Source organism: Mustela nigripes, chromosome 2, assembly GCF_022355385.1.
Source record: "Mustela nigripes isolate SB6536 chromosome 2, MUSNIG.SB6536, whole genome shotgun sequence".
Lineage (NCBI taxonomy): Eukaryota > Metazoa > Chordata > Mammalia > Carnivora > Mustelidae > Mustela > Mustela nigripes.
In genome coordinates this window covers 173,575,125-173,596,763 of record NC_081558.1, presented here as the reverse complement: position 1 = coordinate 173,596,763, position 21,639 = coordinate 173,575,125, and the positions used below count along the sequence as shown (strand labels likewise).

At 38.2% G+C, this 21,639-nt stretch overlaps 1 protein-coding gene across 1 annotated transcript in view; it reads right to left on the bottom strand.

Moving 5' to 3' along the window:
• Positions 1-420: 420 nt before the first annotated feature.
• The window catches only part of GABRR3 (gamma-aminobutyric acid type A receptor subunit rho3), a 43,677-nt gene continuing 22,458 nt past the window's right edge, over positions 421-21,639 (bottom strand). The window contains exons 6-9 of the mRNA XM_059388166.1: positions 20,591-20,731; positions 14,676-14,828; positions 4,871-5,067; positions 421-723 (exon numbers count right to left, since the gene is read on the bottom strand). Of these exons, the coding sequence (XP_059244149.1) occupies positions 421-723; positions 4,871-5,067; positions 14,676-14,828; positions 20,591-20,731 (794 nt within the window). The remainder of the gene's footprint in view (positions 724-4,870; positions 5,068-14,675; positions 14,829-20,590; positions 20,732-21,639) is intronic.

Here is a 21,639-nt window from a genome sequence, read left to right as displayed (position 1 = left end):
ATGTTTTTCCTTACAAGGGTTCAACTCTGTTAGGAAATCTGGTACTTGACTAGCACTAAGGAATAAATGTTTCTCAAATGATTGTCATAGTTTTATTCCTCAGGTAAATACAAATATATATTTATATAGCAAGGAAGATCTAGGGGATGTAGTTACAAAGTCCTTCCTTATGGAAATTGTTTTTCTGTCATATGCATGCCTATGACTCTTATATATGGAGTCAAATTCTTCTGGGACCTTAAACTCTTGCCTGGATGTAAATCAGTCAACTTTCAAATCTTTTGTAATCCAGGAGACTTGACTGGCTGACTCCTAGTTTAGTCTAGTACTGTCAAACTGATAGTGAAGAGTTGTTTGTTGCTGTTGTTGTTTTTAACATAATCTGTTCCCAAACAAGTATCATATATTGGGAATTTCTCCTCACACATATATGCCCCAGTAAAACAAATTAAATATAATATACACAATGGGGAAAAAAATCCTTGAATATGTGTCGATGACATGGTTATTCTCCAGAATGATTCTACCAACATCCTCTCCTAAGGATTGCCTTCTCTTTATCTGAGATGAATTTGTGCTGGGACTGCCTGTGGATCTTTCTTGTACGGAGTCCTCTTCTGAGTATAGAGAAAAGGAAGTCTGGTCCATTTCAGTCTTGCAGTCATGGTAACAACCATCGAAGGCCATGGCTTGAACTCTATCAATATTATACATTCCAGAAGGCTGTCAAAAAGACTTTTGTTAGTAAGTCATGAATATGGTTTTGTATGTAGGAATTACAGTAAAAGTCTAAACAATCAGATTTTTAAAATAGTTCCAAGAAATGCTAAGAACGTTTTATTTATTTTAGAGAATAAAATTCTTGTTTTGTTTTTGGTATCTGGCTAAAAGTCATTTTAATAATAAATGGAAAACATCATCATAGAGATTTGTTTTTAATAAGGATTTAGCAAGGTTTATTATTATCTCTATAGAGATATTTGAACATTATACAAATAAATGTTTCACAATTATAATGTCAATGTCTTCTAATTTAGTTCTGGCCTGGTAGACTGGAACACTCATATGTTTCTCCAGAAAGGAATACTGTTTCAGTTATCCCCTTTGTTTCTGAGTAGTATGAATTATTTGCCCTAAGTTTAAGTTGAAATTGAATATGATTTATCAGAAGAGCAATATAAGCCAGTTGGATTTGCTTTTCAACATATTTTTCTCTTTAGAGAAAACATAGCAATACACCCAGTCAGTGTAGGGTTGTTTTTTTTGTTTTGTTTTGTTTTGTTTTTGCCCCAAACCAGAACAATATCATCTGGTGATCCATTTATGCTTAAATTTGAAGTAGGGGACAGAAATTATTTTAGCTGCTCTTTTTAAATGCAAATTGGCCAAGTCTTCCCATTTTTGCTGGTAAGTACCTATAAATGATACTATCATGGCCCAATTAAACAACTTGAAACTGCTTATAGAATGAGAGAATTATCAGTGCTTTCTGGCTCCAGTGCCTGATTGAATCTGAACTACCATTTTTCTTTAAATTTTACTTTGAAGGAGATCTTGGTTCTTACTGATACAGAACAGTGTCTACAAAGCAGCTGTTACTAATTTCTTTCTGAGAAAATTGAATCACTTCTTGAACTACAGTGAATTTAACAAACAAACAAATATGAACAGGCTACCACTGGATGAAATTATTTGGAATTCAAATTGGAGGCTACAGAGTGAGTTCTGCCAGAACATGTATTTGGTTCATAGCAATTAAAAACCCAATATTCTACTGAATTCAAGAGACAGAGAATATTTTTTGTAGTCAGTAAACTAACCAAAGACCCATACTCAAGTTATGCTGTCCTTTTTTTTTTTGTTTTAGCCATAGAAAACTTTTCATAGTAAAATGAAAATGGATCAAGACTCAAAAACTAACTTCAGAGAGCAGAAATAACATTAATAATACTTTGAACTCTGGATCTGAGGATAGAATAACTAATACAGTCTCTTCAGTGGTTTCACTATAGTCATCCAGAACACTGCTGGCTTATCCTACTGGACATTATGATAATTTAGAACAATTATATAATTGATTAAATCTCAGAGTATACAATTTACCAGTAAGGTGCTAATTTCCACAAATGTGTAAGTTGGTTGTTCTAGTAGAAACAGTTTTAGAATGGGTCTTTAATTTTTCACACTAGTGAAACCACCTCCTTCAAAGGCACAATTATCTCAAAGAAGTGTCCGACCGGCCATTCCTATATTTGTGGGGCAAAATGAAAGAGTACAAGATTTGAAGTCCGAAAAAGTGATGCCAAACCTAATGCCACTACTTCCTAGCTCTGTGTTTTAGGTTGTCTCCTAAACATCATTCTTAATTTTCAGAATGTTGGCATTTCTCTCTTATTTATCTCACAAGGCAGTTGTAAATGGTATAACAAATGGTATTGTAAATGGTATAACAACTTTTGCAAACTATAAAATGCTACACAAATGCTAAATTCTTTTTGTGACTAGTGCCCAGAGCAGAGGCTCTGAAAGAACAGAAGTTTTAACAAGGATAGTGGGACCGGCTGTCTGAGATGAGAAACGGTTAAAGGGATAGGATGCCTTGGTGAGGTGCAGGGTAGAAAGACATGTCTATAGTTTTGGGAGATAACCAGCGACACTTCTCTCCTCTATACCTGAGTTTTAGAGAGAGAAAGATGTGGGGGCTAGACAGATAGAGAGGATGATGTCATCTTTGTTGTTGACAAAGCAGTGGGGAGGAAGTGCCTTAGATATGTGAGCAGGAGGTCTCACTAATACTTCATCACCGTACTAAACCTACTTATTCTTTTAGTCACTGGTGTAGCTAGACAATTCAGGACTCACCTTGTAAAGACAGGGAAGGTACTGCCTAGTAGTTTCCAGAGGCTGGGGAAAAGGGGAACATGGGGAGTTGTGTAATGGCATAGTGTTTTCGTTTCGTCAGATGAAGAAGTTCTGGAGATTGCTTGTACAGCCAGGTAAGTATTCTTAACACTACTTACAAACAGTTAAGATAGCAACTGCTACATTATATGGATTTTACCCCAATTAAAAAAAAATCTTCAAAAACATACGATGCTTAGTAATTCAAAAGATTTTCTTCTTAGTGGTATACAAGAAGAGTTTGTACGACCCTATCTAACGAAAAAGGAAATTCAGTAGTGTGAACACATATGTTCTGTGGCTGGTGGGGGTGGGGAGATGTAGACAAGTTTGGAGTCAAAAGACTAGAGAGAGGTGGGCCTGGATTACTACAGTGCCTCTTATTTAGGTTAACAACTTCCCACATAAAACAAAACAGAACAACAACAAAATTCTTTTCCTCATCACACATTTTTTCTTTGTCACTTTTTACTTCATGAATTATCCAAATTATGTGTGTAATGGACCAACAGAAGCTGGGGCTCATTAGAAATGCAGACTCCCTGATCCCACACCCCAGACCTACTGAACAAAAATCTGAACAAATCCCAGGTGATGTGTACACACCCATTCATTACTGCATACTTATCTAAAAGTTCCTGGTTTCCTCACACCTGCCAAGCCGTCACCGTGAAAATGTATGTGGCAGGAACACATACTCACACGTTGTCAACAAAAGAAATGGAAGCATCAGCAATAAAGCAAAATCAGCTCCTATTACAGCTTTAACTCAAAGGATATATAATAGAAGAATGAAGGAGCATTACAGGAGATCTGAATTGCAATTGCCTCTCTCTTGGCTGTGAATCTTTTGGCAAATCACTTTCCTTCACTAAAACTCTGCTGCTTCATTTTAAAAATAGAGATACTAATCTCTAGGCCTACCTCATGGAGCTGATATGAAGGTTTAATTTGAAAAGAGGCTATAAAACACTCTGAAAATAAGAAATGCTCTCACTACAAGTGTAACAAATATTAAATAATGTTTTAGGCATGTATAACTGTGCATATAAGAATTTCTTAAACCAATGTGAATATATTACATTAAAATTATGTGCATATCTTTGTGTATGCACACACACATATAGTCTCCAGTGTAGACTACAAACAAATTGATATGATCAATCAGGTTTCTGAAGTACAATATCTTATATCAGTTCTCATTATAACAGCAAACTTGTGCCCCAGTCTTTTGTGAAATGAAGAGGTAGATGTCAATCTATCCATATTTATTAAACAATTGCTCAAGAAACACATGATGACATTTAAAACCCAAAAGACACCTTTTATTTCCAGTATACTATAGAGAGGAGAACCTCTCTTTTATGTTCTACCACTCCCCCAAGTGACAAGAAGAGAAACAGAAATCCCAGCTTTTGTGGAGAAAAATATATCATTTAGGGATTGAGAGCACAGCTATTGGAGTGAGAGAGAGCCAGAAACAAATCCTGATTCCTCTTGCGCTGTGTGACCTTGGCCAAGTTACTCCCTATCTGCTCCCATTCCCCCTCTGTAAAATGAAGGTGATATAGGAAGATATAACCTCTGGGGGTTACTCAGAATTAAATGACATACTGTATGGTAGGTGGTTGGTATGATATCAATACATTACATGGTAGCTATTCTCATCACTGCCATCATCGTCATCACCTACGAAAGGTATAGTTTGCACATCAACACTTCTTTTCAAAGGACAGAGTCAATGAAGAGGGCACACTGAGAGAAATTCCTCACACAAAAAAACTCCTGGCAAAGGTGAGTAAGGATGCTGAGGAAAGCAGCCAGCACAGACAGAATAAGGTTCAATATTAAATCCTGTAAACTTGTATCTGGCCAAGGCGTGGAGACTTAATAAAAGGGCTTACGACTCTGTTAGGAGAGGATTCTAGGTAAAGATAGTCTTTTTCACATTCCAAAAGCCAAGCAGTACCTTCCCTGTCTTGTTGGAATGTTTCCGCTCTTCCATGGTGGTGAGGTAGTTCACAGCTGCATACTCAATGACTGACAGGAACACAAACAGGGAGCTGACCCACAGGTACACGTCCACGGCCTTGATGTAGGACACCTGGGGCATGGAGGGGCTCATGCCAGAGATGATGGTGGACATGGTCAGCACTGTCGTGATTCCTGCCATTGGAGAGTAGTGACAAGATCAGAGACATAGCCACTCCGTTCTGGGATCTGGTGCTGGATTATACCAGTGGATGTATTTGCCCACAATATCTGGTGAGCAAGGTTGCGGTGGGGGGGGATCTCTGCACATTACCCTCATATACACCATGAGCCTTAGCAAGAAGATCTCCTTGGATTTTTCTTTCCATCTTTTTCTTGCCCTTACCCCAACTGTCCGTAGTGTTTCCTTCCCTCCATGGAAAGACGTCACAGGCTCATACATATCTCTAAGGATGCATTCCTTTGTCTCCGTTGGGCCTCTTTAAAACAACCCAGAAAAATAAAAATGGGTTCAATTTTAAAAATCTCCTGGGAAGCAAATTCTAAAACATTTCCTATTACCCTTTCCCATCATTTTACACTTTTCCTGTTAAAGAAATTGTCTTTGAGTCAGTCTTTTATCGTTCATTCATCAGGGAGTCATCTTGTCATGTTTCATATTTTTCTTTCGAATAGAATACTTATGAGCCATCAGTATTGCTATTATGTTGTCCTTTGTTACTGAAGCTATATTTCAATTGAGATTTGGAATGGAAGTGTGCTGGCGGAGACTCAGTTCAGTGTAAACACTTACTGTGAACCTGTGAAAGGCCAGTTCCTCTCCCTTTCCCCCTCCCTTTCTCCCTTCCTTTCCTTTATTCTCTGGCATAAGCTACAGAGGTGATGAGATCAGCGTTCTGGGGGACAATGGAGAAAGACTGACTCTGAGATTTCCTTAATAAAATGCTGGCCTGGGGGAGGGCTAGTCTGTGTCTGCACTAATTTCTCAGAGGGTTGCTGCGCCAGTGCTGCCTGGAGAGAAAGTACAGTATTGTAAATATTTGAAATGTACACTAGCTGGCATGGCTTTATTTCCTAACTTCCCACCAGGGAGGCGCAAATGGAGTCCTTAATGATTTTTATAAGTTGTGAGGACATTTTAATGTCAACAGACAGAGTCCCAAACAGCAGGAAGAACGCCGTGATTTACTCCTAAATGTACAGACACAGCATGTGGACAGCTTTCACCAACACATTTCTACCCTTTGTACAATAATTCTTCAAGGTTCTCCTCTGAGGGAGCCCATATCAAAGACAATGACGAATCTACAGAGCTATTCAATTTCAAATTAAGTTTTTGTGTTTGTATGATCCAGACCAAAGACATGGCAATTTGGCAGTCACCACAGGAGGGCCCAGGGATCTCACCTTCACCCTGATTTGAACTCCGGGAGAAGACACCCGAGTGCCATTCTAGCTCATACCATTGAATGCAGGCCACGGTCTCACTGAGTCCCAGGCTTCCCCAACAACTGTAATATCGACAGTCCGTGTATCGGGGTTGCTGTTTGCAGTCCTTGCTACATAAGCGTGGAGATGTGAAATTTTTACTCCCATTACAGGTGTACATGTAGCTGAAGCCAAGATTATTAAATAAAGCTTCCTTGCCTTTATTGAATGTTTATCCACCGCCTAGGTAAATATTAGCCACACGGTGCAGAAAAAAAATGTGAGCTGGGAGTGGGTAAGTAACTGGCCTGAGTTTTGTCAGGGGCAGGATTGGAACATTTCTGTTTGAATGCAGAACCCATACTTTTTACAGGAAAAGCTGCTGCCTCTTATTCTAGATCTGTAAAGGGAATCTCTTTTTGTTTTTAGTCTTATAAACCAATCTCAGGGCACCTGGGTGCCTCAACCGTTGGTTGAGCAGCTCACTCTTGATGTCCACAGGGATCGTGATCTCAGGGTTGTGGGATTGAGCCCCATCTCATGCTCTGCCCTCAGCACAGTCTTCTTAAGATTCTCTCCTTATGCCTCTGCCCCTCTCCCTACTCATTCTCATTCTCTCTTTCTCTAAGATAAATAAAACCTTTTTTAAAAAGGGTTATAAACCAATCTCTTTACATGAAGCATCTCTGAGAGAAGACACTACACACCTGTGGGTAAAGGGGTGCCTGGGGGGCTCAGTCAGTTAAGTGTCTCACTCTTGTTTTTGGCTTAAGTGATGACCTCAAGATCATGAGATCAAACCCCACATTGGGCTTTGCACTCAGTGTGGAGTCTGCTTGAGATATCCCCCTTCTCCCTCTGCGCCCTACCCCTGCTCATACTCTCTCTCTCTCAAAATAAATAAATAAAATCTTAAAAAAACAAAACAAAATGGGGTACAATTATGTAGGAAGCATGAAGGTACTTTTGTTTTTCAAAAAGCTAAAAGTCTCACTCTTTTCAAGACACTACTGCTAAAATTGAATCCTACATTAACATTCATATTCAGTAGCTTTCCTTATTAGTTCAAAAATAATAGCTACCATAACTTGGAATATGGGATGGGTTAAAATACTAATGTATCTTTCTGTTTGATTTGGTGTAGAGAGGAAGTGAGGCTATTAGAAAGCTGTCCAATGGTGGACAGAAAGCTGTCCAATGGTTCTACATTCAAACAGAAATGTTCCGATCCTGCCCCTGACAAAACTCAGGCCAGTTACTTACCCACTCCCAGCTCACATTATTTTCTGCACCGTGTAGCTAATTTACCTAGGCGGTGGGTAAACATTCAATAAAGGCAAGGAAGCTTTATTTAATAGTCTTGGCTTCATATTCAGTAGCTTTCCTTATTAGTTCAAATAATTTTCAATGTCTTTTCTTACTGGTCTTCTAAGATAGAACTTGATTTTTTTCAATGGACAGTAACATGGGGCTTAATGGACAAAATAAGGATTTAGAACAAACATGTGAGTATATATGCCAGGCAGGTCTTGTCATGCATTTTAAATTGATGATTATGGAGCCAGTAAAGGAAACTGCATTATCTATTTTTTTTTTTTTTTTTTTTTTTTTTTCAAAAGGAATTTAAATTCTTTTTTTTTTTTTTTTAAAATTAATTTGGCTTATTTATTTTTTTTTTTTTTTTTTTTTTTTGCCAGAGAGCAGTAACTATCAGTCATTTTCCTTCAAAGTATACATAGTGCAGCTAATTTACTATAGCTTTATTTCTTTTGAAACCAATATTTTAGATTTTCCTTGTTTAAAATGAGCAATTAAAAAAAAATTGAGAGTGGGGAGGAGGGATTGTTTGAGTTTGCAAGTAAAGGATGGGAAAGCTGATCCATAAATTCTTAACTCAAAAGAATTTGAGTCAGGAGTATTACAGCTACTAATTAAACACAGTTACATCTTGAGCCACTCCTTAGAAATACATTGATCTTAACAAAATGTATTCCTTTCAAATCCATTTAAGTTAATATCCTAGTAAAGGCACTTTAAATATATAAAGTGACCATTTAGTCAAATAAAGTTTCTATGCTGGAACTAGAAAATTATTTTCTTACCTACTGATATTTCTGGGCATGGTCAGGAAAATGTTAGGACACTATATTTAGTCTGATACATGGGACTCAACTCCCCTAGCCCACAGTGTTTCACTATATTAACTCTTAAGGACACGTCTAGGGCCCAACAAAACCCTTTGCTCTGTCAAGAGTTACTCCTCTTTGTGTTTCATTGACCATTTTGGGCCATTTATGAAGGAGAGGTTCATTGGCTGGTGTGATGATAATAAAGCATGTAGGCATGACTTGTAGAACTACTGAGTCAGTTCATCCCTTCAGAAGTTGTGTTGTGGGCAGCTCTTTTGAAGGGATAGGTATCTACATTTGCCTTTAAATGAGTGAAAACACTTTCCGTGTAAGCCTAAGTAGAAAGAAAATATTAAGTAATGTGAGAGAAAGGAAGGCAGGCTGGATATCCTACCACCACCAATCTATGGCCAGAAACCACAACCATTATCCCACAAAGGTGGTGCCAGAGTCCAGTGCCTGGAATTCTGGTAACCTCTATGATGGTTAAATGAATTGCTCCTAAGTACTTACTTTTTCAGTTATATGTCATATTCCCTGTTAGGAGACATTTTTCTTTATCAATGATGACGTGCCTGAACACTTCAGTTGTCTGTTTCCTGGTAAATGACCCCATGATTTAATATGCTGTATACAGATGGCATACCCCATGCAGAGGGGCCAAATGAGAAAAATGGAGTCAAGGAAAGGAAGGACATAGAAAGAAGAGATGAAAGTACAATATTACTCATCCTTCCATGGGGGTTAGGACACCATTGGGCAGCTTTCTAATAGTCTCACTTCCTCTCTACACCAAATCAAACAGAAAGATACATTAGTATTTTAACCCATCCCACACTCCAAGTTATGGTAGCTATTATGTCTTAAGTCACAAGGGATACTTCTATGCTGTTTAGCCTCTATCGTTTTTCATCTGAAACATGACAAATGTGAAATGATTTTAACCAGCAAATGATTCATCCTTAATTCACAAATGAGTCCAAATGTGGAAAGGTCTTAGCCAGCAATGAATCATCATTGTTTTCAGTTAGTAACTAAAATATAGTTAATTAAAAACACGATAGGCTACACATTGGCAATTTAACAACTATGTATTGAGCACAAATATGTGCAGGGTATAGTTTTAGTCACTCAGAAACAAAAAGGGTGGTCATAATGATCCTTGTCCTTAAGGAATTCACCTTCTAATAGAGGACACAAGATAAGCTACCAAGGCACTCCATGGCTACATACAAAATAGAGGAAGTAGAAGAGATACCTTAGGAGAGATACAAAGCACCATGTAGTTCAAATATGGGAGACACCATGTCTGCCTGGAGCTATTAGCAAAAGCTTGTGGCCATTGAGAAATGGCAAGTCTTTGACAGAGAAGGATAGGTAGAGAGAACATCCTAGGTAGAGTAAGAACAAGAACAAAGGTACCAAAGTACTATAGGGAAGATAATCAGTTAGGCATGGGTAGCTGTTTGAGAACACTGAATATTCAAACTAGTTGAAGCTTAGGGGCAGGAATATGGTTGAAGACGTAGCAAATAAAAATACAGGACACTTAGTTATATCTGCATTTCAGATAAACAACAAGTAAAGTTTTAGTATAAGTATATCCCATGCAATATTTAGGATATAATTTTATAAAACATTATTTGATCCTTGTCTAAAACTCAAATTTAACCAAGTGTCCGTTATTTCATTTGGCAACTTTCAAGTGACACCTTGGATTCCAAACTGAGAGTATTTATTCCAATGGCATTTGAGATGAGAGTATTTTGATCACAGTTGAGTTCTGAGATATTACTCTGGTAGTAGGGTTGAATTGCAGGATGAAGAGTAGGAAATGAAATAAGCAACTATAAGGCCTTTACAAGCCCAGCTTTGTGCAAATTAATAAATTTTTTGGTGGATATCACCTGCTTTTTCTGAAGGATGTCACCCCAAACCATGTCCCATGGAGCTTGGGCTGGACTTCTGCTCCCTACTCCCATTTGGGTCAGATTTCACAGCCTTGCAAGATGACACTGGGCAGATAGAGGTTAGAGGAATCCAGGGAAAATTAACAAGGGTCCCAGGTCTGGTCAAGGCAAGAGGAATGGAAAAGAAAGCACAAGGATATTATAAAGAAGGCTGACTCTGAAGATTTAGATACCTTATAGCCACAGTTCTCAAAGTGTGGTCAGTGGGCCCTTTGGGCTCTCCAAGACATTTTCTGAGGGTCTGTGTAGTGAAGATGGGTTTCACACTAAGATATTATTTACCTTTTTCATTATGTTGATATTTTCAACGGTGTGAAGCACTGGTGGGAAAAGCTATTGTTGCCTTCACATGAATTAAGGCAGAAGCACCCAACTAATCTAACAGTCACTGTGTTCTTTAGCTTTTAGCATCACAATAAAAAAATCAGGAAAAGTTGCTAATTTTATTACATTATAACTCTTGTGTATATGCCTTCTTAATATTCTGGTTGATGAAATGAGAGATATATAGAAGGCACTTTTGCATACCAAAGAGCAATGGCTGTCTGGAGGAAAAGGACTCAGGCCATTGAGTTACACACTGAACACCAGACATTTTGAAAAATGGAACACCACTTTCACTTAAAATAACAACTCACAGACAAATTATGGTTGTCCAGATTTGGGTATCTAGCAGACATTTCTCAAAACGGAGTAATGTAAGCCTCTCACTTGAGATAAAACAACCCTGATATTTGTTATCTAATAATAAAATTTGAGCTTTCAAATCAAAACTCAAATGATGTTAAATACCTATCCATCACTATAAGCTTGAGAGCTTCCCACTACTCAAACACTTTTTCATGAGATTAATGGTGACATTAATAAATGTGACTTTTTAGAAAATTTTATTTATTTATTTATTTATTTATTTATTTATTTATTTAGTGTGAGCAGGGGGAGGGGCAAAGGGAGAGGAAGAGAGAGAATCTCAAGCAGACTCTCTACTGAGCATAGAGCCCAACACAGGGCTCTGAGATCATGACCTAAGCCAAAATAAAGAGTTGGACGCTTAGCTGACTGACCACCCCCCCAGATGCCCCAAATGTGATTTTTTTGACATTGTATAGTGCATTACATGAGCTTTGGGAAGATATAGTTCAGTGCACTAATAGTTTTCAAATGATTGATGCCTAGGTAAAAAGATCCAGTCAAAATGCAAGGTAGGTCAATGCATTTTAATCTAATAGAATAGAAAGAAATTCATTGATATGGTTTCAGATTTCACACTGTAACTAACCTTTAAGAAGCTGTCACTTGCTGAGTTTTGGTACAGTGTCACGGAAGACTATGCACAATTACTGGAAAACACTATTGAAATGTGGCTTTTTTTCTCCATCCACATATCTGAGCAATGTCAGTTTTTTCCCCCTGCATTTCAGCTGAAACTTTTACATCAGACTGAAGAAGCAGAGGTGAGAATCCAACTATTCTCCAGAAGGCCAGATATTAAAGATCTGCAAAAATGTACAACAATTCTCCTCTCACTAATTTTTTCTTTTAGAAAAAAAGTTATTTTTCATAGAATGTATTAACTTGTAATGAGGTTATTGTTATTTAAATGGACTAACACATATTTTTAAAAATTCTGTTTTAATATCCAACATGGCTAATAATGATAGATATAACCCACAAAAACAAATCTCTCTGGGGTTCCAGATAATACCTAAGAATGACTGCTAAAGACTAAGAAGGAAATTGAGGCTCCAACTATGAAAGATTCAACACCTTGGGGGCCCTTAAAAGAACAAGAAAAGCCAAGAGAGAAAAATGGAGTTAGGGCAGGAGTCTAGAGGGGGCAATAACAATCTGCTGGGTTTTGAACAAGTGGAACACTTGTAGAACCTGGAGATGAGGTCCAGCAGGCCGCTGGGAATACTACCTGGAACCTGAGAGAAAGATCTGAGATAAAGACTTAGATTTGGGATTTTTTTTTTCTTTTTTTCCATAGAGACAGTAGTCAGAAACAAGAGGCTTGCTCCATTTGATGAGCAAATCAAAAACAAGCAAAACCTTGGGAGGGAGTTATCCCAGACTCAAGGAGTGCAAGGAAGACAAGTGAAAGAAAAGTCTAAAAGAGGAGAAAACATAGGCTAGCACAGACTACTGCAAATTTATTTGCAAATTTATTTGCAGAGTTCTCCAAATTTATTGCTAGTTTGTTTAGTTTTATCAAACACTATGGGGCAGGCCATTTCATACGGTGACCTTGGAAGACTGTATTAGTCATCTCATTTTGCAGATAAGAAAGAGGAGGCTGGGGTTTTGACCATTACCCTTGGTTCTGAATTTGGTAAGAAGGCTTAATAGTACTAAATACTTCAGGGTGTGATGAAGGGGAAACAACTGATAAAAGGCAAATGAGATAGACAGTTAGAAGGAACTTCTGGAGAATCAGTTGGCCCAGTATTTGGAAACAGCCAGTAAAGCAGAGTGCAAAATATCTTTATCTTATTTTGTTTTTCTAAGAGCAAGAAGAGAGAGAGAGAGAGAGAGAGAGAGAGAGAGAGAGAGAAAGAGAACTGAGGGGAAGGGAAAGGGCGAGAGAAAATCTTAAGCAGGCTCCAGGCCCAGCACAGAGCTTGATGTAGGGCTCAATCTCCCGACTTGAGCTGAAATCAAGAGTCGGATGCTTAACAGACTAAGCCACCCAGGTGCCCCCAGAGCACAAAATATCTTTGAGAAAACTTGAGGGTGTTAGGAAGCAAAAGCCTGAGAGGGTAGCCATGGAATAGGAATACTACAGTTCCCTTTATTAAGAGGGGAGAGAGACAGTTCTGATTTATATATTATTTTACATAAATCTACATAGCAATTTCCCAACACCTTAGGGAATCAGATGTAGATGCAAGAAGCACAGAATTTCAGGGGCCACTTAAAGGCACTTCAGTGTTCTCCATTCTCCCCAGCCCGCCCTGGAACCAGCTTTTATTACTTGTCATTTTCAAAGTGTAAGAGCTAAGCCGTCGGCTTCAGGAATCTGATTGGAAATCATGTTCATAAACCTTTAGAGACTGAACGTCTTTCTCATTCTGTCTTGAGGGCTGGAAATGTGCCTCTCATCTCCTGTGCAGCTCTCCCCTGCCCCACTGCGTAGCGAGGTCAGGGTGCGACTGCTCCGATGTGAAGGCCCAGCCGCAATAATTTAATTATCATTCAGGTGGTATTTTTTCCCATGAAGATAGTCAAACCTCAACTGCTTATAGATTGAAGCTTTTAATAGGGGAAAGAGGCGAACAAATTATTAATATTAATGACAATTTATGTCTTTCAAATGATCTTTTGAAGTATGCATATAATTTGTGAACATTAGCTTAGAAATCACCCTTTCTGGAATGAATTGTGTGATAATTACAATGATTAGGAAGCACTTATAACAATCTTCTGTCTGGGTAGAGCATTACAGGTCAAAGAACAAAATCAGCTGAAATGAGGGAGCTCTGCCCTAAAACAACTGAGAAGGCAAGTGGGATTGACTCTCGGGTTCTGATTCAGTAACAGGTTATCCAAGTGCTTAGCCAGGCATCTTCCACATTATAAGACCTCAGTCACCACTAAGCAGGCCTGAAATCGTTCCCATAAATCAGTCTGTGTGACAGTGGTACGTGCATGCTAGATGGAGTAGATAATCATACCTGTGTGATGACTTAATGAAGCTGGCAATGTCTGCCCCCATCCCCCGCCCCTGAATCTCTTGCCAAGTAGAGAACCATAGTAACTGGAATTTCACTGGGGTTGGTTCTGATTTTGGTGTTTAGGTTAAGCCCTGATTTCTAATTAACATTGCCCCCTACCCAAGAAGTCATATATTCAAATACCAATAGTACAGCGTACGTTAGTTTGAAGGATCCTTTTTTTTTTTTTTTATGATGCAAAAGTTTGTCGCACAAAGAGAAGTGGGTTGGGGCAAGGATGAGGAGGTTTCCCTGAAAGTGAGGAGACAGGTTTCTAAAGTGAGGCTGTTTATGCTCCGTAGTTTCATAATTTCTCCTTATTATTTCCCTTTTGGTCAGCTGGTGCAGGCTTCGTACCTAATGCCTCAGTTCCCAAGGAAAGAGTCCAATTACAGTTTGCCCCTGAGGTTGTGAAGATAAATGTTGTAACCTGAATGCGTGTCTCTAACCACCCCTAGTAAGCCATGACTCTTTTCCTCTCCACTTTTTTTTTTAACCTTCTAGAACTTTCTCTGATATTAACATTTCATAAAGGTACTTACCCAGGGAAACTCTTGCAGGAACAGCTCTCTGGTCAATCCAAAATGAAACCCACAAAAGCATCACCATCAGCATAGCTGGGAAATAGGTTTGCAGCACGAAGAAGAAAATATGCCTCCTTAGCACAAAGTTGATGAAAAGCCTATTGTACCAACCTATGAGAAAAATTGAGTTTTCCTTAGAACAGGTGTCCTCATGTAAACGTCACACTAAGTGAAATCACGTGCTTCTTTAAACTCTAAGCTCTAAGGGAACATGGAACTGAGCACACTCATCGCTGTTTACCCAGCAGGAGGACAGGGCCCGAGCCTGTCGCCCCATCCGTGTTTGTTGAACTGCCCTGTAGTCTGCTTAGTTAGGTGATTCAAAGATTCCCCTTAAATTTCATAGCTGTTATTCAGGAATGACTGGTAATTATATTTTGTGGATTGGCCTTTAAAAACCTTTCTCCAAAATATATTGTTTCTGCAAGTGGGCAAGTCTTCAATACATGACTAATGACTGGGGCAACAGCCAATAAACCATTTATTAACTTTAACGAATGAAAGGGAACATTTTATCTGAAGTAAAAGATTCACAGTGGCTCCTGAGTCATTGGATTTCAAGTTGGAATCTAGGTAGCAAGGGATTCATAAAGGGATTCATAAAGACTAGTGGGTACCATTAATTTATCTATAATAAATCTGAAAAAAATAATCAATTGGTGATGTTTCTTTGCTTCTGGTTGGAATTATATAAACTCATGTTGGTAATATTGATTGGTTCATGCTGATCAGAAGCAACAATTGTGGTCACATTCACGCAATTTTGTTCAGGTTTCCTTTTTCACACTGGCTGGAAGGAAGTGTAAAGCCAAAAACAAACCCAAGAAACTATAGGTTAAAAATTACAAAGCAAAATCACAAGCATTGCAAAAGGGTTTAGAGAACATTTTGTACCAGTCTCAGGAGTAGTTTCTTAGGAAACTCAAGATGGCACACTTAATAGATGGATCAGGTCACTATTTGGGCATTCAGCCCAAACATAAATCTAGCAAACCCACCCTAAATTGGCAGACTCTCCTCTTAGTATTCTATTCTCAGTTACATGCTGATGACCCTGCTTGTCCTTATCTGTTCTGGAGTTCTCTCTCACCATCAGTTGATATATGTTCCAGGAATAGCAAAAAATTTCATTCCCAAGGGAAATAAAAGACACATTACATAGTATATTGTAAAGTCAGAATATACACTATTTTTTGAACTATTCATTGTCTAATATTTCCCATGTTATAGTCCTACTCCATTATTGTGTGCAGCTGAGAATTTTGATTCTAGCTGTAGAGTGGGATAACAGCCTCTCTGATATTATACCTTCATATAATTATCATGAGATTAAAGGAGATAAGGAAAAGTTGTAGAAGAATTTCATAAAGAAAGACACTGTTAGTTTATATGGTTTTAACTATGAACAGGGTCCTTTCTTTAGTCGTAATTCTCTGAATAATAATTTTGTTTTTGTCAACCGAGCAGGAGAAACCTGTTCTGTTGTGTGGTTCTTCAGGGCAGGGGAGACTAGGGATGGTATTGTGGTTGAGCTCTTCCTGGCCTATAGCTTCAACCACAATACCATCTCTTGTCTCCCCTAGGGAGACTTAAGGAGTCAGTCTCAAGACAATGTTCGAGAAGGTTTTTATATGTGGACACTGTCACCTTCAATGGCCTGTGACACTAAAGGCCTCATTTTGTTTTGAAAGGATCCTGATGACGTTGTTGTTGAAAACAGTGATGAGCTAATACTAGCTCTACTAGCTAATATTTCCTGAGTATGGCAGACAGTATTCAGAGGTATTTATGGTAGACAGTATTCTAAATTATTTAAATGTATTAAATCATGTATCTTCACAACTTTATAACTCTAGAGAGTGTTATAAAACCAATTTAAAGATGAAGACATTGAGGCTTAGGGAGACTAAGCAACTTGCCTACATTTCTAGTAAGTGGCAGGGGCGGAATTTGAACTCATGCAGTCCGTCTCCAAAACTTGAACTTTTAGCCTCTATGTTATGCTGCAATAAAGAGTAATGATCAATGCATTCTTTAGGGGCAGGAGTCATTTTTGTTTTTCTTTGTAAATTTATAGTGCATGATTGTGAGGGACATTGAAAGTTAAGAGAGGGCAGAAGCCCTCCCCTGCTTGTTAACATTCTTGGGAGGTGGTAAAGATGCCAAGGAAAAAGTGGGAACTGATGGTTCAGCTATCAAATGGAAACTAAAGTTGTATAATTATAACTCTATTTCTGGCTCTTCTAACCAGAACCAGAAGTGCAGTTTTTCCTGTATAGCTATACAGAGGTTATGGGGGTTGTTATAATGTTAGGAATACAAATGTGAACAGATTATTTCTGATGAAGCTCATATGTTTAAACAGGATACTAATCTAAGAAAAACATCTGGGTTTAGGTCTCAAGAGGCCATATTTAATAATTCATGATTAATGTGAGGCAGAACTATCATACACTTGTAAGCTAAAATAAATTTGTAAGTGTTAATCTTTCTGAAACCTAAGCATCATTGAATAAACACATATATGATTAATAACTTGATATTTGGAGGTGCCTGGGTGGTGCAGTTGGTTAAGCTTCCCATTCTTGGTTTCAGCTCAGGTCATGATCTCAGGGTCATGAGATCAAGCTCCATGTCAGGTTCCACACTCAGTGAGGAGTCTGCTTACGACTCTCTCCCTCTCCCTCTACCCTTCGCACTCCCACTCTTTCTCTCTCAAATAAATAAATAAAATCTTAAAAAAAGATATTTGACTACAACTTCCAAAATGCTTTACTCTTATATTTTTATAATCTTAAAACAGATTTTAATCTTTCTTATTAGAAATGTATAAGTTGTAACAATTTAAAAATACAGACGTGTTGAAATAAAATTGAAAATATCGCCGCTCTATACTCAACTCTCAGAAGTATCAACTATTAATCTTTCCGGACATTCAAAAACCACATATAAAAATCCTTTAAAAAAAGATTTTATTTATTTATTTGACAGAAAGAGAGTGAGAGAGCACAAACAGAGGGAGTGACAGAGGGAGAGGGAGAAACAGGCTCCCCACTGAGCAGGGAGCATGATGCAGGGCTATATCCTAGGGCCCTGGGCTCATGACCTGAGCTAAAGGCAGATGTTTAACTGATTGAGCTACCCAGGTTCCCCTATATAAGTAAGTGCCTTTTAAAATAACAAATATAGGATTATATATATATATATTCTTCTATAACATTATTTAAAAATTTTAAAAATTATCATGGATAATTTTCTATCATGCTATACAAACCATGTATATTTAAACCTAATTCTTTTCTTTTTTAAGATTTTCTTAGAAATAAAAATGTTTTTTCTTAAAATTGTAACCATACTGGACTGTTAAGAATTTTTAGTGGATTTTAAGACACTTAAAAGCATTTTCCTGAGTTTTACCATATAAGCTTTACAATATAAGTATTCTGTGTGGCTTTAGGTGGACTCTAAAACATGACTAGAAGAAGAAAAAAATCAGCTAGTGTTGGACCTGTCTGGTAGGGCTTAAAAAGTCTCACTAGGACAAATAAAAAGATGGTGAGGCCAATGGAATGGCATACTGGTGAAATAAGAATTTGGAAATGAAAATTAAACTTTTCTTTATAAGACGATGGTTGGGTGAATATTTTGGATACTTGTGTTTCAAAATCTGAAGAGACATTGCCATTTTATATATGAAGCATATATTCTGTGCAGGAAGCAATACTCTTGAATTTCTATGCTTCATATATATGACATTGTAATAGCTTCAAACACTGAAAAGACTTTGTCCTAATCTATCATGTGCCAAAGTTATTTCATCATAACAGCAAAATGAAAATAGTTATAAATTATACTTGGTATGTATCATTGTTCATTACACACATTCCTTTGTTTAAATATTAATTAAATTTAGGACTCAGAGCATTAAAAATCCTGATAAAAAATACTCAGACAGTTGACCCTTGAATAATGTAGGGCTTAGGAGTGCTGGCCCTGGTATTGTTGAAAATCTACATAGAAACTTACAGTCCCCCAAACCTAACTACTAACAGTCTACTGCTGCTTAGAAGCCTCAGTAAACATAACAGTTGAGTAAAACATATTTTGTACATTTTATGCAGTGTATTTTTACAATAAAGTAAGCTAGAGAAAAAATTGTTTAAAAAAACCATAAGGGAGAGAAAATACATGTGCAGAACCATACTGTATTTATCAAAAAAAATTCACATTTAAGTGGACCGTGCAGCTCAAACTTGTGTTGTTTGAGGTCAACTGTATCTATCTATATAGAGAAATACAAAGAGAGAAAACAAAAAGGAGAAGGAAATTTATAAAAATAATAACATTTTATCTCTAGGAAGGTAGGATTACAAAGGCTTTTTCTTTAAACATCTCTGAATTTTTTTTTCAAATTATTTACCTCTCATTCATTCATTTAGCAATTACCTATTGAGCATCCACTATGTACCAAGGGTATACAAATGATTAAAACAAATAATATGTATGTTACTTATATTATTACAGTTAGTAGCATTACCTGCTATATCCCAAGCATTATAGACAAATAAGTGAAACAGAGCGTTTGTTCTGGATCTAAATGGTTACATAGCTGTTGGTTCTAAAAAGACCTTTACCTTCCCTGTGATGTACATTTTTGATTGCTCTCTTAATGATTCAGATTTTTAGATAATACCCAGAGAACCCTCTCCAGAGTCTAAGGGCAGAATAGAGCACCTCCAGGGAGAAAAGTCAGTAGGTAAAAAGATTCTAGGCAGGACGGCTCTGAAACTCAGTGGCAGCATACATTTTCCAGGCTTCAAAAGTCTGAAATGGCATTTTATAGGGATTCTTCCTTAAATGACCCAGAATGCTAATAACCAGGGAAGAGGAAGCTACTTCCAACTTTAATCAACAGGGATCAAGTATTATTCAAAAAGTACCAAGAATTCATGTTGCCAAATGACAAGTATATCTGTCATAGTGAAGAGTATACAATATAGGCCTGATATTGAACAGACTTTCTGTGTTTCTGCCTGACTCCCCCAGTATATGTGCTGCTGAAGCAAGCATGGCGGAATTTATTGGGTATCTATCATGTGCCGTGCCCATTCCAGGTGCTGGGGAAGAAACGGTGAACAAGGCAGACTGATGTCGTGCACTCTTTCTAGTCAGGCCCTCAGGAAAGAAAGCAGTCAACAAGAGAGATATTTCAGGTAGTGTTAAGTGTTGTGAAGACGAATAGAGACAGGGAATGGTGAGGAAGGAGGCCTAGTTTAGACACAATGGTTAAGAAAGCACTCTGCGAGATGGTATTTGAACAACACCCTGAATGGGAGGAGGGAGCTGGTCATGAGAAAACTGCGGGAAGATCATTCCAGGCAGAGAGAGGAAAGGGCCGAAGCAGAAGCTGTGTGGGGAGAATGAGATAGGTGTGTGTGTTGAGGACAGGCTAGAAGGCCAGTGTGCAGAGAGCAGAGGGGGCGGGTGTAGTGGTGAGGTCAGAGGTAGATCATATGCGCCTTGTAGGCCATTTGAGACATGTGAGTTTTGTTGTAAGTGTGGTGGAAACACACTGGAAGGTTTTAAGTAAGAAAGGATTGTGGTCTTTATGTTTTCAAAGATCACTCGGTCTGCTGTGTTCAGAGTAGACCGTGGAGGCCAGGCGTGGAAGCAAGGCATTTATTCAGAGGTGACTGCACAAGGAAGAGAAGTCATGTACTGGAAAGGTGGAAGAGGCTGCCTGTGAAGAAGGAAAGAGGGTGCTGGCCAAACAGGACATGCGTTTGGATTCAGGTTTTTTCACAGGTTGTGGTGCTTTGCAAACAGTGGGTGTTCAGTAAATGCTGATGAACTGTCCACATAATATAAGGCACCTGTGCTGCTGTAGAAAGCGAATCCACTGGATGCACTGAAGTCCTCAATGAAGAACTGAGAAAGGGAAATATGCTCATCAGTATTTAGGGACCTGTTTCCCTGTTTCCAGTACAGCATTAGATCCTCTTCATTGTAGGCATCTAAAACAAGAGAATAGTATTCCTGTCACTGGAATCACCAGAATCATGAGGTGCCTGGTCCGGTGACGTGTAGTTATGGGATCCTGAAAAACGTTTGCTGATAGACTAATAATACCCATATCAAAAAAAGAGAAGAATAGTCTCCCAAACTTGGGCCTAATCACTGGCATAGTGTGGTGGTCTTTCTTGTGCCCACACGTCCTGTTAAAACTCTCCAAATCACTGTTCCCCTCCCTGTGTGCCCTGAGTCCTCACATACAGAACGACCTGCTCCAAGTCAGAGGCCTGACCCCAGTTCATCAGGGCCCTCTAGTTTTGCAGCTCTCTTGGATGAAATTCCAAAATGAGCTGAATTCATAAAGAATTTTCTTCTGAAGATGTGATTATATATATATGTATATGTACATATGTGTGTATATATATGTATATATATACAGACACACACACACACAATGAATTATTATGTAGCATCAAAAAACCCCCAAATCTTGCCATTTTCAATGATGTGGATGGAACTAGAGGGTATTATGCTAAGCGAAGTAAGTCAATCAGAGAAAGACAATTATCATGTGATCTCCCCGATATGAGGAATTTGAGAAACAAGACAAAGATCATAGGAGAAGGGAGGGAAAAATAAAACACAATGAAACCAGAGAGGGAGACAAACCATAAAAGACTCCTAATCTCAGGAAACAAACGGAGGGTTGTTGGAGGGGAGGGGGGTGGAGGGAGAGGGTGGCTGGGTGATGGACACTGGGGAGGATAAGTGCTACGGTAAGTGCTGTAAATTGTGTAAGACTGATGATTCACAGATCTGACCCCTGAAAATAGAGTATATGTTGATTAAAAAAATCCCCTTAGAAAGTCTCATTTAACCTCAGTTTCATTTGTTTTAGGGTACTTAATAT